Source organism: Trachemys scripta, chromosome 2 (assembly GCF_013100865.1).
Source record: "Trachemys scripta elegans isolate TJP31775 chromosome 2, CAS_Tse_1.0, whole genome shotgun sequence".
NCBI lineage: Eukaryota > Metazoa > Chordata > Testudines > Emydidae > Trachemys > Trachemys scripta.
The window spans coordinates 112,359,062-112,376,431 of NC_048299.1; the positions used below are offsets into that span (position 1 = coordinate 112,359,062).

General features: G+C 42.8%; 1 protein-coding gene across 2 annotated transcripts in view; it reads left to right on the top strand.

The window, feature by feature from the left end:
* COL15A1 (collagen type XV alpha 1 chain) overlaps nt 1-17,370 on the top strand; it is a gene marked incomplete in the record, with an annotated part of 278,369 nt that overhangs the window by 106,716 nt on the left and 154,283 nt on the right. For both annotated transcript variants that reach the window (XM_034761429.1, XM_034761430.1), the window contains 2 exon segments: nt 8,002-8,076; nt 9,238-9,327. In XM_034761429.1, coding sequence (XP_034617320.1) covers nt 8,002-8,076; nt 9,238-9,327 — 165 coding nt within the window.

The following is a 17,370-nucleotide window of genomic DNA, read 5'->3' on the forward strand; positions in this document are numbered from 1 at the left end:
ATCCCTTCTGCTGTACTCCTTCCTAGACAGTCTCTTCCCATTCTGTATGTGTGAAACTGATTTTTCCTTCCTAAGTGGAGCACTTTGCATTTGTCTTTGTTAAACTTAATCCTGTTTACCTCAGACCATTTCTCCAATTTGTCCAGATCATTTTGAATTATGACCCTGTCCTCCAAAGCAGTTGCAATCCCTCCCAGTTTGGTATCATCTGCAAACTTAATAAGCGTACTTTCTATGCCAATATCTAAGTAGTTGATGAAGATATTGAACAGAGCCGGTCCCAAAACAGACCCATGCGGAACCCCACTTGTTATACCTTTCCAGCAGGATTGGGAACCATTAATAACAAGTCTCTGAGTACGGTTATCCAGCCAGTTATGCACCCACCTTATAGTAGCCCCATCTAAATTGTATTTGCCTAGTTTATCGATAAGAATATCATGTGAGATCATATCAAATGCCTTACTAAAGTCTAGGTATACCACATCCACTGCTTCTCCCTTATCCACAAGACTCGTTATCCTATCAAAGAAAGCTATCAGATTGGTTTGAAACAATTTGTTCTTTACAAATCCATGCTGGCTATTCCCTATCACCTTACCACCTTCCAAGTGTTTGCAGATGATTTCCTTAATTACTTGCTCCATTATCTTCCCTGGCACAGAAGTTAAACTAACTGGTCTGTCGTTTCCTGGGTCGTTTTTATTTCCCTTTTTATAGATGGGCACTATGTTTGCCCTTTTCCAGTCTTCTGGAATCTCTCCTGTCTCCCATGATTTTCCAAAGATAATAGCTCAGATACCTCCTCTATTAGCTCCTTGAGTATTCTAGGATGCATTTCATCTGGCCTGGTGACTTGCAGGCATCTAACTTTTCTAAGTGATTTTTAACTTGTTCTTTTTTTATTTTATCTGCTAAACCTACCCCCTTCCCATTAGCATTCACTATGTTAGGCATTCCTTCAGACTTCTCGGTGAAGACCGAAACAAAGAAGTCATTAAGCATCTCTGCCATTTCCATGTTTCCTGTTACTGTTTCTCCCTCTTCACTGAACAGTGGGCCTACCCTATCCTTGGTCTTCCTCTTGCTTCTAATATATTGATAAAAAGTCTTCTTGTTTCCCTTTATTCCCATAGCTAGCTTGAGCTCATTTTGTGCCTTTGCCTTTCCAATCTTGCCCCTGCATTCCTGTGTTGTTTGCCTATATTCATCCTTTGTAATCTGTCCTAGTTTCCATTTTTTATATGACTCCTTTTTATTTTTTAGATCATGCAAGATCTCGTGGTTAAGCCAAGGTGGTCTTTTGCCACATTTTCTATCTTTCCTACCCGGCAGAATAGCTTGCTTTTGGGCCCTTAATAGTGTCTCTTTGAAAAACTGCCAACTCTCTTCAGTTGTTTTTCTCCTCAGTCTTGATTCCCATGGGACCTTGCCTATCAGCTCTCTGAGCTTACCAAAATCCACCTTCCTGAAATCCATTTTCTCTATTTTGCTGTACTCCCTTCTACCCTTCCTTAGAATTGCAAACTTTATGATTTCATGATCACTTTCACCCAAGCTGCCTTCTACTTTCAAATTCTCAATGAGTTCCTCCCTATTTGTTAAAATCAAGTCTAGAACAGCTTCCCCCCAGTAGCTTTTTCAACCTTCTGAAATAAAAAGTTGTCTGCAATGCAGTCCAAGAATTTATTGGATAGTCTGTGCCCCGCTGTGTTATTTTCCCAACATATATTTGGATAGTTGAAGTCCCCCATCACCACCAAATCTTGGGCTTTGGATGATTTTGTTAGCTGTTTAAAAAAAGCCTCATCCATCTCTTCCATCTGGTTAGGTGGCCTGTAGGAGACTCCTAGCATGACTTCACCCTTGTTTTTACCCCTTTTAGCCTAACTCAGAGACTCTCAACACTTCCGTCTCCTATGTCCATCTCCACCTCAGTCCAAGTGTGTACATTTTTAATATATAAGGCAAAACCTCCTCCCTTTTCCCCCTGTCTATCCTTCCTGAGCAAACTGTACCCATCCACACCAACATTCCAATCATTTGTATTATCCCGCCAAGTTCCAGTGATGCCAACAATGTCATAGTTATATTTATTTATTAGCACTTCCAATTCTTCTTGCTTATCACCCATACTTCTCGCATTTGTATATAGGCATCTAAGATACTGATTTGATCTTGCCTCCCAGTTTTGCCCTGACCCTCCTTTCTCGCTGCCATTATAGCCCTCTTGTTTCTGACCCATCTCCCAGGTCTCCATGTTCCCCACTTACCCGTGGGCTTTGCTCACCTGTCCCCGTTGAACTTAGTTTAAAGCCCTCCTCACTAGGTTAGCCAGTCTGTGTCCAAATAGGGTCCAAAAAGGGTTTACCAAATATGGTAAAACAACATGAAACAAACTTAGGCTTATGTGAATTTCAGCAGATATCCTGATTACTTTTTTATCGCATTTGTGAACTTGACTATGGAAGTACAGGTTAGCATGGGCCATAAAACGCTGAATGTTGTAGTTCCATTTGAGTTGCACCCATTGCTGAAACTGGAAAAAAGAAGGTGGTGGTTCTCTCCCTCACTCTGGGCACAAGCCAGCTTCTGGACTTTTGACATGCTAAAATCAGACACCACTTACAGCAGATGATGCAAATGTTCAAAATATGATCCCTTATGCTCTGTGGGTCTCCTCAGGCTTGTTTACCCCTCAGTGAGATTCAGATCCATGATGGGCGCAACAGGCATGTGGCTAGGGCTCCAGAGACATGTGATGAGATCAAAATCTCAGCTCTCATGGGAACAATTGTTTCTGGCCCTCATGACTGCAAAGAAAAGCTTGAAAACATGAGCTCAGTGTAACTGACTCGGTGATGTCTGCCTGAGTCTGCAGAGGGGCTGCAACAGATGTCGGAGCTGCAACCTTTATTGCCAAGGAGGAAACTGCCTGGCCCCACACTCTCCACCAAGGCAGACCTGTCACCACTCCTCAGGCTGGGCAACTTGGCTGGAGGTAGTGGCTGGGCTCTGCAGAATTGACTTTACTTTGGGAGGGCTCACTTTGCTCCCCTGGCCTTTTGATTCCAGAGGTCAGACGGGGGGAGGAAAATGGTGGCATCTGCCAAACAACTTCCATTCATGGCACCAGAATGAGCATGATAGAGCATGCAGATCTGTGATTCTCCCTCTCTTTTCTTACATGATTCACAATGAAAGAGCAAATAATCACTGGATATCTGAACTGCCCATCATCAGGCAGTGAGAGGAATGGGAGAGGTCACACATCTCTGAGCTATTGTTTCAGACCTCTGCAAATATCTGCACTGGTTGCACTTGTTTCACCTTGGTAAAGTTTCCTTTGAAACCACTCCCCCTCCCCCCCGATTCTAGAGGCATCCTCAAAAGAGTGCTGGATCGCTGATTCAGCCCAGATCAAATCCTGGTTGCATACACTCCCATTTTATCAAGCCCAAAACTTCTGCTCAGTAGTAAGATACACTGGGCATATGCTTGTATTTTTGATGCTACACTGTGTTAGCCCTACTGTCACAAGGCATGCCGTGGGAGAAGGAGAGAAGCCTAGTGGAGAGTCCTTGACCTATCCTGGCAGATCATTGTGTATACACACAGCACCGTCCCTTGCTGCTGTTCCCAAAAAGAGCACAGTACCCCCCACCCTCCAGCACCCACTGTCAACATCAACATGCATGCAGGGAGCTTTCAACGACTCCACCTTCTCTCTCCCTGCCAACCAACACACATGTCAAACCACCCTCTCTTGCTGCTCCCATCTGTCTCAACACTATTACTTATTACCTCCATTCATCTAGTGTTTCCTCCGCTCATAAAGACAGCCAACAGAAACAGTACTTTTGGAAAGCTTTCCCTTAAGTATACTCCTATCTCATCATGGGAGCAGTAGCACAGAGGGAACAGTGGGCCAGAAGCTCAGAGGCAGCATAGTATAGACATGTATAGACTCCTACCCTGGAGTTTGCATGTATTGTTAAATAACAACAACAGCAACGCATAATGCTCAGCCTATGCTTTCTTCTGATCTTAGATCTTCTTGCAGTTTTTTCTCAGCAAGACCCCTCTGTTCCTGCTCCTAGCTCTCTGCTCTCTGAGAGGCACTTGGAGCTACTGTAACATGACTCAGCTGATTGGATATTAGAGTGAGTCAGCAAAAATAACTGCCTCTTTCTACAGGGTTCTAGCTTCCCCTGAGTGACTCATAAGTAGAGCCTTCCATTACTGCATGGAGAGCCCTAGAACCTGCTGCACTTACTGGTGTCTTGCAGGGCTACCAGTTAGCGACGCAGATCCTTGCTATTCACAAAGTATATGAAGAGTGGAGAGATGCATCAAGATACCCTGTAGCCCCTCTAGGCAGACCCAAAGTTTGTTGGAAAGGAGACAGCAAGATACTGGTGGTTGTGTATTAGCAAAGGTGAGGAGGGAGGAAGGAAAAGGCAGGAGAACTTGTACATCCTTCATTGCGGCTGCCATTTTGAGCAAAGGGTGGGGGAACAAAAGCTCAGGAGGCAGAGTGATTGTAGACAAATATGACCGCACCCTTATAGTACCTGGAACTAGGTTGCTTAAAACCCCTTTCCCACAAACTTTTTAATAAAAATATCTTGCAATACTTACTAGATGTGTTCCCCTTTCCCCCTGAAATTTGGTTCTCCTCCTGTGGATGCCATGGTTATGATGTGGTAAACTTCTGGGTCTCCGGGACTGGGTCTACTTCTGTCCCCTAAGGCGATGAGAAGTGAGGGTTAAGTCCTCGTGCTTGGTGCCCGGTCACTGCTTGGTGGTATCCACACAATGCAGTGGCTCAGTGGTGGCATCTCTTCCAAATATACAGTCCAGCCCCTCATCTCAGAGATGGGGGGAGGGATAGCTCAGTGGTTTGAGCATTGGCCTGCTAAACCCAGGGTTGTGAGTTTAATCCTCTGAAGAGAGCAATGAAATCCAGGGCATTAGCAGGAGACCTCACTGATGCGCCACTCACCAAGGCATGATTGCTCAATGAACAGGAGTATGACACAGGTTTCTGAAGTCCCCACAAGATGGAATCACAACGAAAAGATCCTGGCAATGTGTGAGCATTTAAACAGCAAGATGATATCTGGTCAGGATGACTCTGGCACACAGAAGAGGTCACACAGATAGACAGGCAGCCTAAGTACCTAGCAAAGCATCATGAGATACTGATGGGATGACTTGGGAGATGCACAACATTGCTATGGAATGAGGGTATATCCACACCTACTTTGCTTCAGGCAAAATCATCCAACATTTAAGTCAATCTGTTTCTAAAAAAGAACAGGAGTACTTGTGGCACCTTGGAGACTAACAAATTTATTAGCGCATAAGCTTTCGTGGACTACAGCCCACTACTTCGGATGGAAGTGGGCTGTAGTCCACGAAAGCTTATGCTCTAATAAATTTGTTAGTCTCTAAGGTGCCACAAGTACTCCTGTTCTTTTTGCGGATACAGACTAACACGGCTGCTATTCTGAAACTTTTCCTCTTTAGTTGTTCTNGGGCATTCTAATGCAAATCAAGTCACGTTGATCTGCAACAAATTTGAAGTGTAGACAAGCCATTAGATTGTAAGCTTTTATGGGAAGTGACCATCTTTTACTTCTGAGTTTCTGCAGCAGCTAGCACAAAGGGGTCCTGGTCCGTCACTGGGGCTACTAGAGCAATAAAATAGAAATAATAAATAGATAAAAATGTTAGTAATGAATGTCAGAGGAGGAGGCTTTTGTGTAACAGTGATGTGTGTGTTGTAAAGGGCAAAGAGGAGATCAGTATTGGATGAGTGGAGGATGAAGGCTGAGGCGCAAAAAGGCAAGGTCTTTTTGGTAGTTTAGACCAACTTCATGGGATCTATCTAGCTATCTATCAGTGCTACCTTGTCCTGAAAATGAAAAGAGAACCAGTGGTTTTGCTTGAGGATGTGGATCGTGTGTGTGTGAGAGAGAGAGAGGGAGAAGATGGCAACAACATTCTTCATGTACTAGAAACCGGAGAGCTGGGACTTAGGTAGAATTAGAGAAGGGATTTGCAATAGTCACTGCACAAGGAGATGAAGACATGGATTTAGATTTCAGCTGAGGTGGAGCTGAAGAATTGATGTATATGGACAATATTGCAGACATTGGGATAGGTAGGTTCATAGACTATTAAAAAAAGGAAGGACATGAAAAATTCAAGGTCGAGGATGGTGCCAATGATATCAGGCAGTGCAGTCAGATTGGAGACCTTGGTCGAGGAGGGAGAGATTGAGTTGTGTCTGAGGATGGGCATCTTATCCATGAGAAATGCTTCTTACTTAATAAATACAACAGTAATAATCATCCATTTGAATTAATTTGTCACTCATTTGAGAATTTCTGACCAAGAAACCTTAGTGACATTAAAAAGTATATGGTCTTCAGAAAAGAATATGGGATGTAGTTCTGTAAGGAATGCCAAAAAGAGCGGAGTTAAGACATAGGAACAAAAATAACCCAGAAATTAGAGAGGCAAAAAAGGGGTGTTTTGGCTTTGCTGTCTTCCAAAGGGTAGAAATGGGCTGAAATAACAGTTCTTCAGGCTTCTAAGTGTACAATAGGGCCCCGTATCCAAACTTAGCTGCCTGGCTTTAGGAACCCAAATGAGTGGCCTGATTTTTAGAGGTGTGGGTGCTTAATTTTAACCCCCCAGGTTTGAAAATGCGATCTAATTTACTTTAAAGGTAGTTTTAACAAATGTAAACTGTTAGGGTTAAGTATTTTGAATATATAGCACACCACTGCATGTACTTGTAGGGAGCATAGTATATTTTTTAAATACTGTCTCAGAAGTTGCCCAGTTGCATACTCTTTCTGAACCCAAAGCTGGACTTCAGAGGAACATTGTGCATGTTTCCATGAAGAGTTTTACATAGTTGTTAGACTTCTGCACCATTTACTATGCTTTGTGCACACATTTTACATGTCTTCATATATTCAAATTAAGTACTTACATATACCTTTTGAATGGATTTTTCTATTAGAGCATGCATGTTACTGTGTGTTCTCTTTCTTAACCCATATTTAAGTGGCTCATAAATTTGGCAAGCATATTTCTTTTGAGCTGACGTTTTCCATGCTTGCTTTCAGCCCAAAGGGACACTTGTTTGGAAAGTTTTTGAGGAAAATATGGTTCAGCTGTTTTTGAGTATTGCATGTGCTAAAGAAATAGACTGTTCCCATTTCCCACTGTTGTTAGTAACTCACATTGCTGTGCTATCGCTGGGTTGCTACTGATCTAAAACAAGATTAAGTTTTGTTGGTAAAATTAGACAAGCTATTTGATTTGTTTATCATTTACAATATTAAAATTTATGTAAAATGTATTATTCTAACCATTTAAAGTGACAGATTAAATGTCAGGATGAGTTATTGAAGAGAAATCTGAATAACTATGTGAGCAGTTTGGCTATTTTTCCTCAACATTTCACAAGGCATATCATGTAACTATTATCCTAGTAACAAACTCATAAATTATATAACAAATTTTATAAACTGAATAGGATATTGAAATATGAAATATGGCTTAAGTAATCCAGCCAATGTACTCGGAATTAATTCTCTGGAAGAGCTCTATACATACCAATTGAAACTGCACCACCAATAACAATTCCTTAATTTTTTTTTATTTTCACCATCTATTAGCAATAATAATCTCAGCAGAGGGCATTTTCTAGAGATTGATGAGTGGCTTAATTAATGACCCTTCAGGCTATGTTTTGGGCCATCAAGCACCTTACAGCTGATGAGGATCTCCAAGAACTTCCCAGCTTCTGTGGTAGTGGTGGTTAATATTTAAGGCCATATGTGTTACTAGCCAAACTTCATGCTTTAGATAATTTTCCAAAGTAAACAGGGTCCAGTCTGTCCTTTTTCCCCCACAATGCTTTCATGAAGGTTATTTGAAGAGAACACTTCCTTGAACTGCTTTTGTTATTTCATGTAGGGGTCGATTCAACAACTAATGATCAAACCTGACCCAAGGGCTACTGAAGACCAATGTGAAGATGATGACCCATATGTGAGTACTCACACACACACCTCTCCATCTGTTTTCAGTGGTTCTGTGCCAAGGATTTGAATTACAATAGCACTTTTTAAACTAAACTGTTAGGAGCTGGGATGTAGGCAGTCTTTCTTAGTGGTCAGAGAGCAGATGTCAGGTCTAGCGGGCAGAGTAGGCATCTAGGTCGGGGAGCGGAAGCAGAAGTCAGAGCTGGAGTCAACTGCCAAATACCAGAGCTAGGGGGTCCAGCCAGAGTCAGGACCAAAATCGAAGCTGAGAATCGGAGCCAAGGCCAGATACCAAATGCCAGACCCAAGGGTTGAACCAGAGTTGGAGTCAGAAGTCAAAGCCAGGATTGGTAGCCAATGGTCATGAGCAAAGTGAAAGGGCAGGAACCAGAGAGAGGCAGGGATCAGGCATGGAGTAGGAGCAAAGTGGAAGCTAGGAGTGCGGAACAGGTCTGCAGCAGAGCAGGACTCAGGAACAGAGTTGGATACAGATTGCAGGATTCAGGCAAAAGGAGGGTGAAACATGGCAGCAGCAGCAAAAAGTTTGCACAGTTGCTTGGACAGTCCTCCCAGCTCACTTCCTAGCTTAAGTAGTGAGTGTGAGCCAGTCAGGTAGCCGTAGGCCTTGGGAGCTCCGACTGGACTTCCTGTGGGGGCTGGCCTTCCAAGTTTAGAGAGATGCTGCTTCATTCAGCTCCCTTGGTGGTGACAAGGGAGTGTCAGAGATCCAGGGTCCCCACAGCCAGGCATTCTAAACCTGCCCCCTTGGATCCTTACAAAAACAAATGGTAGTCTCTCTTCTTTGGAACACACTGAAATGCTTGAAAGTGTTTTGTTGTGTGCTTTGTTTTGTGCTGTTCCCCTTGGAAACCAGAATCCTCAAAGAATTTCCCAATCTTTAGTTTCCATCACCTTTGAGTCCTTGAGTGGTGACATTCATTTTGCTAATATACTCATCTCCATACTCTACTTTAAATGCAGAAATAAGTTACTTTATTAAAATAATACTGGAATTAAGTTGCTGAGAAATACACATAACTAATTTTTCCCACGTAACTACAAGTGAAAAGTGAAGCACAAAAGAATCCGAAGAGCTATTTTATGCTAGAATGTAACATTCTGATTCTGGAATTTTCTAAACTCATTCTAATGATTTGCTTTTGTGTAGGCATCGGGAGATTCTAGTGGCACTGGTAGCATTCAAGAGCAGGAAGGTCTTCCTGAGACAGAAGAAGTCATTGCATCTTCTCAACCCCTAGTAAGTGTCAGCAATTATTCAGCTTTACCTTTCTGCGTTACCAGTACTTCAAGTAGTGAGGCGCAAATGCTGCCATTGGATACTCATTTGCAGCACCCTCTGAGGCCAATCAGAGTGACATGTGCCCTACCAGAATTTGGCCTTGGAAGTCCAACTTCCTTCAGGCTTGATAGTGAATTAACAAATTTGCCCCAAGCAAGGGGCAGCACATTGTTATGCTGCTCCTGGAGCAGAGTCATGTGGAGGGAGTGTGACTTAGTGACTCTCAGAAGTTCTCTTATCATATAGGTTTACAAGACAGTATTGCAGGATCCTGCCTTCATTTTTTCCCTCAGGCCCTTTTTAAAAGTGTCTCTACAACATTCTGTTAACCCTCTTTGATGCAGGGTGATACGCAGCTGACCTAATGTGTTTTGTTTCAGTATTTTTAAAATCTATCCTGACTGTTCAGTGATTGGATTCTTGCCTTGTTCACTTACTACACACTGCCTGTCTTGTCAACATACGGCTCAGACCTTTTTTCATTTACACCAGCATAAATCTGGATTTAGTCCAGAATTGCACCGTAGTCATTGAATATAGACCATGGCCAAAATTCGGCCTAGATCTGCAGGATTTGTATCATTCACTAGGTATCCCTGCCACATTCACTGTACGCTGTATAGCCTTCCACCCCGGCTCTCCTTATTCCACCCTGTACTCTTTGGGAGACCTGATGAAGGAAGGAATGTATTTCCTGCCTGTATTCAAGTAAGTGTTTGTTACTTGTTACCCTGTAATCCATTTAAAAGAATTAATAGAAGAAGGGGGGTTAAATATAAGAAGCCCCCCCCATGTTACTCTGGCCATATCAGGAGCTTGATGAGATGCAGAGTACCACAAATGAGTTGCAAAGGTGATTCTTTCTTTGATTCAATTTAATTTCTTCCTCAAAACACAGACTAAAGGGACCCTTATCTGTATGCAACACAAGAGGACAAGGAGTGCCTGAGACCTAGGGACCTGGCTTAGGTATAGAATGAACCAGAATGTTCAGAAAAATTATTTCTTGTATAAGAAAAATAGAAGGTTTTTCCTGTACTAAGCTACACTGTTTTAGTAGACTATCCTATGTATTACCTTGACTTTTCCGTGATTACTTCCAAGTTTCCACAGAACACACCCTTTTGCAGATCATCTGCGTGCTACTTCTTTAAAGGAGTAATTTGGCAGAGCATTAAACCAACTGGAAGACTTTGGCTACCACTTCTGCTTCGGGGGGAGTTTTGGTAGAATAGTGAGTTCCATGCTGCAGTGCTGTGGCATGGAAACATCTCTTGCCAGTAGACTGTGTTTTTCTTGGTAACCCATAGCAATGGGTGTCAGGTGACAAGTCTAAAAATAACCTGTTTAAAAGGCAAAGATGTTGTACTGACCTTACTAAGTAAAAGGAAGGTGGTTTGTATATGCTTTTAAGGAACAGGTAAAGAGTTTGCATTCTCCCCTTGAGTAGAAAGTTGCAGTTTGAGATGTGCTAGCAATGTAATTCTAATTTATATCATGAGAGGTGAACTAGAAGTAAAATAGCAACAGAGGGTCCTGTGGCACCTTTAAGACTAACAGAAGTATTGGGAGCATGAGCTTTCGTGAGCTCACTTCTGCTCCCAATATTTCTGTTAGTCTTAAAGGTGCCACAGGACCCTCTGTTGCTTTTTACAGATTCAGACTAACACGGCTACCCCTCTGATACTAGAAGTAAATTAGTGACTACCCATGGGTCAAGTATACTCCCATGTTCACAAATTTATCAAGCTGCTAAACTGTGACCTGTTCCCTTGTACCACACTTCTGAGACCTCCACTGCACTAGACAGGAAATCTCTGTGGAAAGATGTCAAGGTTTAACATTGTCAGGGTAGTACAAGAATGTCATATCTTCTTGGAAAAAACAATATAGTGTGTGCTTTTTTTTTTTTTTTTTGGCATGCTCTGTAGCATTTGCCTGCAGTAAACTAGAAGCTGGTAATTAAGAATCAATGCCAAGGGAAGTGACAACTCCAGCACTATTGGGGTGTATTATAGGAATGATGAAGCTGTGGTTGGTATTAATTGGGGAAGCAAACTATTCCACTTTCCTGTAGGCCTCTTCAGGACAGCCACACACATGGGCACAACTAAACCATTGCAAACCTTTTCAATACATCTTTAATTTACATATCACTCTTTCAATTTTTCCACAAATCCATCTCCATAAAACAAGACACACTCACATGCCCTGATATTCTGTTATTTATTTCTGTTGTTCTAAAAGCGGTTTGTACACTGGAAAGGAAACTGAGCCTAAGAGAGAATTGTTTTTTAGAATTGCAAAGCTGCTGCTTTCCCTTCAGATGGAAATATTATGCTAATATAGCAAACATGGAGAATGAATCTTCAGAAGGATTTTGTTTAAAACCTTAAAAGCAAGCAACATCTATACATTCTTGTATTCATTTTACATTCACTTTTTCAGTAATGATTTGTCTTTTTTAGTGTGCCTTGAAACAAAGGGAATCTGTGTGAAGTCCTAGTTACAGCTATAGTAAGGCTCTTTGTATGAGATAATCACCCCATGCTTTACAGTGCCTAGGTTTCTGAGCCAAACAGTCATAATCCTGAAGGGCTTGTAAATGATCATTTCCCGTAAACTGTAAGAATTCACGTGAAAGTTCTTTCTTAGGCAACATACATAACTTAGTGTTTTTAAAAATGTGTTACAATAATGTCCTTAAACTTCAAAAAGGCAGCACCAGTATACTAATAACTTGTAAGATTTACGTTGCCTTTTTAAAAAGCTATGGGTTTTTGCCAAATGTGCGATGTCTAAATGTGACTCGTTGGATATGTATGCTTTCCAGTGTGAATGTCCATGGATTTTTAATGTGCCTTTTTTTTTTTTTTTTTTTTTAGAAATAGTCAAGAAGGGACGTAGACTAATGACAATATAATAATCAATACAGTCACTGATAGATGCTTCTGAAAAAGTTTGTATTCATGTAATGCTATTACAAATCGCCAAGCAAACTCTCCAAGATTAGTAGTTCAAAGTACATTCCCATGCTAGTCTGGAATGAAAAAAATCCAGGGTCATAATTGACAACATAGCTGCTGAATGAAGAATTTTATCCGTGCCAAGGATGCATAATCTAGTCGTTTGTATTCTGCTAAATTCTACTGTACTTTGTAGTAACAATAGATTGAACTGTTTGGGATATTTCAGTACATTTCCATTCAACAGACTGTACATAGTTTTTCAGCATGGGGAATCATCAGGAAAGAGAGATGGCTCTTTCTAGAAGAGCTGCCACTCTGAAAGGAGTTAATTATGGATACCCTGGTATACTTTACTCAATCCGTGACCAGCATTGGCAGAATTTATCAGTGGGAACCATGGGGGGAGGGGAGAGGAGTCCCTAAAGCTAATCATTAAATGCGGCCAAATATGAGAATGGGATTAAAGGAAGTGAAAGGAATATTGGGGATTGTTATTTTCCGATTGGATTCATTTCTATTTTTATACTATATAATTAGATAATCAGTTTTCTAGATACTTTCCATTTATGCTTTCATGCTGGGCCTAACTTGTTGACTCTTCCCTGTTCTGATACCATCCACTGTCTTTTCTTAAATTCAAAGCCTTAAAAATTTAAAATGTGGAAACAAATGCTCCAAATATGTTTTGCCAACTTTACAATTCATTTCTTGTCACCAAAACGCATATAAGCAGAAATGTAAATGATGATGATCAATCCACGGCTCATAAAATATACATTGGGCTATATGTATGTGTAATACTTGACAGCCTGTACTGGATTGTCCTATTTAATCAGGAATAAAATGCATAATCTACTAAAAGGCATTTTCTTTAAGGAAAACAACAATAGCAACATAGCTATTGTAGTTAGAGAATTAGGGCAAGATTATGACAAGGGGACATAAGTGCCGTGCACGCACACGCGCACACACACACACACACACAAACACACACTTTCATAGCCTACCTGAATTGCCACTCTGTGCACTGGGGGAGAGCAGACTGTGCTGCGCCATTGCTTTCTTCTCTCCCTCCAGCTCATATGCAGGTGGGCGAGAAGTGGGATAGAGTGCCAGTAATGGGTAGAGAATTGGCTGGTGCAAGGGAAGAGTCTGTTGCACCCTTTAAAATGCCTTAGTAAAATTACTCTTCCCCAGGTGCAGCTCCCGAGTCACAGTTCCTTCCTGGGGCAGGGATGTAAAGCCTCAGTCTAGTCCTTAGGAATTAGCATTGAAGGTGACAAAAAAGAAATTCCATCGTCTCGTGGGGAAAATGTACTATAGTTCTGAACAAGGATTAAATCAATCCTAGAGTTTAGAACTGGAAAATACCTGCTGGGCATCTAGTCCATCTCCCTGACAATGCAGGATTGCTCCCAAAAGCACATTCTCTAGAGTCCTGTCTACTCTCATTTCAAATACACCATCCACCACTTTCCTTGGGAATTAGTTATACAGCCTAAAGATTGGGCAGAAGCCAGGGTGCGTGGAGCACTTAACGCTAGTGTTGACCAGGGAGTGTAAATGAGAATAATGGGATGAAGTAAGGAAACAGAATATTTATGTTGAATATCATTGTAAGCAGGGCTGGCTCTGGCTTTTTTGCCACCCCAGGCAAAAAAGCCTCCCGCTGCACCCCCTCCCCCCCAGCATGACAGGGAGGGCGCCGAGCCCAGCTGGGGCCCTGCTCTCCCCGACCGGCCGGAGCACCGGAAGGAGGACGGCGAGCCCGGCCACGGGCCCACTCTCCCCGACCGGCCAGAACGCCGGGGGAGGGCGGCCCCGCTCTTCCCAGCTGGCTGGAGCGCCAGGGCAGGGCGGCAAGCCCGGCCACGGCCCCGCTCTCCCCGGGTGAGCTCCACCCCCCTCCAGGTGCCGCCCCAAGCACATGCTTGAAGGGCTGGTGCCTGGAACCAGCCCTGATTGTAAGCTCCTCACCAGCCCAGGAAAAACCCATTGCCACATCTAAGTCTCTTTCAGGCCATTGCCTCAGGGCCTGGTTTATTAATTGAAACACAAACTCTCAAATTCACACAAAACAAAGCTATTCCCTTGATCAACACAGGCTACAGGAGCCCAGAAGCCTTTCCCCCGGCACCTTCTTTCTTCCCTCTACCCATCCCCCCACTTCAGGGCCTGCTACAGGACCCCACTTGCTTCCTGTAGCTCTCTTCTCCACCTGAGCTCTCTCAGCCCTTTATAGGGACTACTTGTTCCCTTCCTGCTGTGTCTGATAACTGAAGAGGGCTGAATGCCCCCTGGCCACCTAAGTCCCAGGCCCATACACCCTGTTACAGTCATGAAATATTTCTCTCTATGTTGCATTCTCCCAAGGGAAGTGTTGGAAACCCTCTTGCTTGGCACATTGACATCTGGACCCTCTCCTGTGAGGTGCTGAGTGCCCTATGTGATTTCTGAATGGCTTCTGAACTTGATTGGGAGAGGAGAGTCCTCAGCACCTCACTTGAGGTGCTCATCACCTTGTAGATTTGAGTCCTAAATGTACAACAAAAAACCATTCTGGACTGGCAGAGCGGTGAACTAGATGACCTAACAGGTCTTTCCCTTCTCTACATTCTAAAGGCCAGAAAACCTCCTCCCACAGAGAAACTTGTGCGTGAGTTTCCACAGAGACAGAAAACTGTGAGCTCATGGAGTTTCCTGGGAATCACCCCTCCAGACGGAGCGTTTTGTGGGGCTGTGGAGCTTGGCTGTGAGTGAGAACTCCCAACCACAGAGACCCTGGAGATCCACTTTGAAGGGACCCAGGTAGAAGGCGAGGTCATAGGAACTGTCCATGCATGGCTGCACTTCCATACAGCTCTTGTAGTTTCTCTCCCCCTGCAGCAGCCAGGTTGCTATTGCCTTTGCCTGTCCTCTTTGGCTGCCACAGAGGGAGTTAACCCCGCTCCAACCTCTGTGGACTTCTGTCCAGATTTATACATGGAAATCCATTGGGTCTGCAGCCCTTGCTCTGCTCCGGCCACTCCCACCCTTTCCTTCATATCCCCACAGAACACTTGCAGAGGGGCTGCCTTCTGTTCCATCAATGTGCACCCCAAAAAAGCCATCCATCCTCCCTGTGCTGGGGTAGAGTGCATGTATGCAAAGGGAATACTCCAGCCCTATGATTCTAACACAGATCCCTGTGACCCACACCATACACCTCCTCCCAGCTTAGTATATTGCTCTTTATCATTAACCTTTTGCATACAGGTCTTCAGCCAGTTTTCTTTTTACTTGACAATGCTCCTGTCCAAACCAATGTGGATTAATTTTGAGAGATTTCATGGGCCACTGTTAAATGCTTTGCTAAAATCCAATCATAGTATATTTGGTTTACTGTTTTCTTTATCTACTAATCCTTGTAATTCTATCAAGTAATCAAATTTATGTGGCATGATTTTATTTTTATTAACATGCAGTGTGCTGCTTATTGCTCATTGTTCTATTCTCTTTTGCATGTATAGCCATTTTTTCCCCTCAGTATTTTTCCCATTATCTTTCTAGGGAAGGAAGTCAGATTTTGGGGTGGGATTATCAAGATCACTTTATTTTCCTTTTATTCAAGGTTATCCATTATTTAACATTAGTAAAAGTAAATCTTTCCTCTGTTTAATTTATCTTCACATTAATGTAAAACATTTGATACCAATAATTGAACAAAGCCAGGGATTATTCTTTTCTATCTGTTGTTTTTATGTAGTATTGGTTATACAGAAGCAGAAGAGGAAAGTCACTGGAGACTGTATTTAGAGGAAAAAATATCTGCTCCTTTTGCAGGAGGCATAGGCATCAAGATCCAACCTTATTAAAGGATTTATATACACAAAGTCCAGTACTGCATGTTAAAACATGGCAAAGCTTAATGCTCTAGGTTTATTATAATTCAGATCAACAGATTACATTTAAGGGTACATTAAGCTGTTGGCTCCAATGAATAGTTGGAGTATGCTTGTAGGGAATATCACAAAAAAGGTATACAAAAATAAAGGAAAAGAGAAGATAAGGAGCGAACACAAATATATGTAATCTATTAGAGCAAAGGTATTTGAAATCCAGTCTAATCAATGGAAAGACACCTGTTGACTTCATTGGGAGTTGGATCTGGCCCACAGTGAACAAGACTTCTGGTATTCTTTGTTCTTTAAGCTTTGAAAGAAATTGCAAGTCAGAATTGACTTCCTAAAACAAATATGGGTCTGTCTACACTGCAATTAGACACCTGCGGCTGGCCCATGCCGGCTGACTTGGGCTAAGGGGCTGTTTAACTGCACTGTAGACATTCGGGCTCTGGGACCCTCCCACTATACACGGTCCCAGAGTCCAGGCTCCAGCCCAAGCCCGAACATCTACACTGCAGTTAAACAGCCCCTTAGCCCGAGCCCCGCAAGCCTGAGTCAACTGGCACAGGCCAGCCGCAGGTTTTTAATTGCAGTATAGACATACCCTATGTTTCCTCAGAGCTTTACAAGTAACTGACGTGAAGCCATGATGCCTTCAATAGCTATTTTATCTTATTTTTTTATGACCAGTAGCAAGACTCAAATCTGGAAATAGCAGGAATCTGCACCCACCAATTATAATTATGACTTGTATTGTGATTGCACAATGGGGACTAGGGTACCTACGTGCTAGGTGCTGTACAAACATAGAACAAAAAGACAGTCCCTGCCCCCAAGAGCTTAGTATTCAGTCCTCCCCTCTGTGCTGTCCCTGTCCTTCCTTTTAAAATGAGGACAGCATCTAAGTGGATGTTGAACTTGAAGCATGTGCTTAGTTTCCATTGATTTCAATGAGATCTGAGCACACGCATACTTGACGCTTAAGTGCTGTCTTGAATAGGGCTGCTTTCCTGAATAAGGGCCTTAAACCTTATTTCTAGTGTTCAGGGCCAGCTCCAGGGTTTTTGCCGCCCCAAGCGGCAGAAAAAAAAGAAAAAAAGCCACGATCGCGATCATCGGCAGCCCCACCGCGTCGCTTTCTTCTTCGG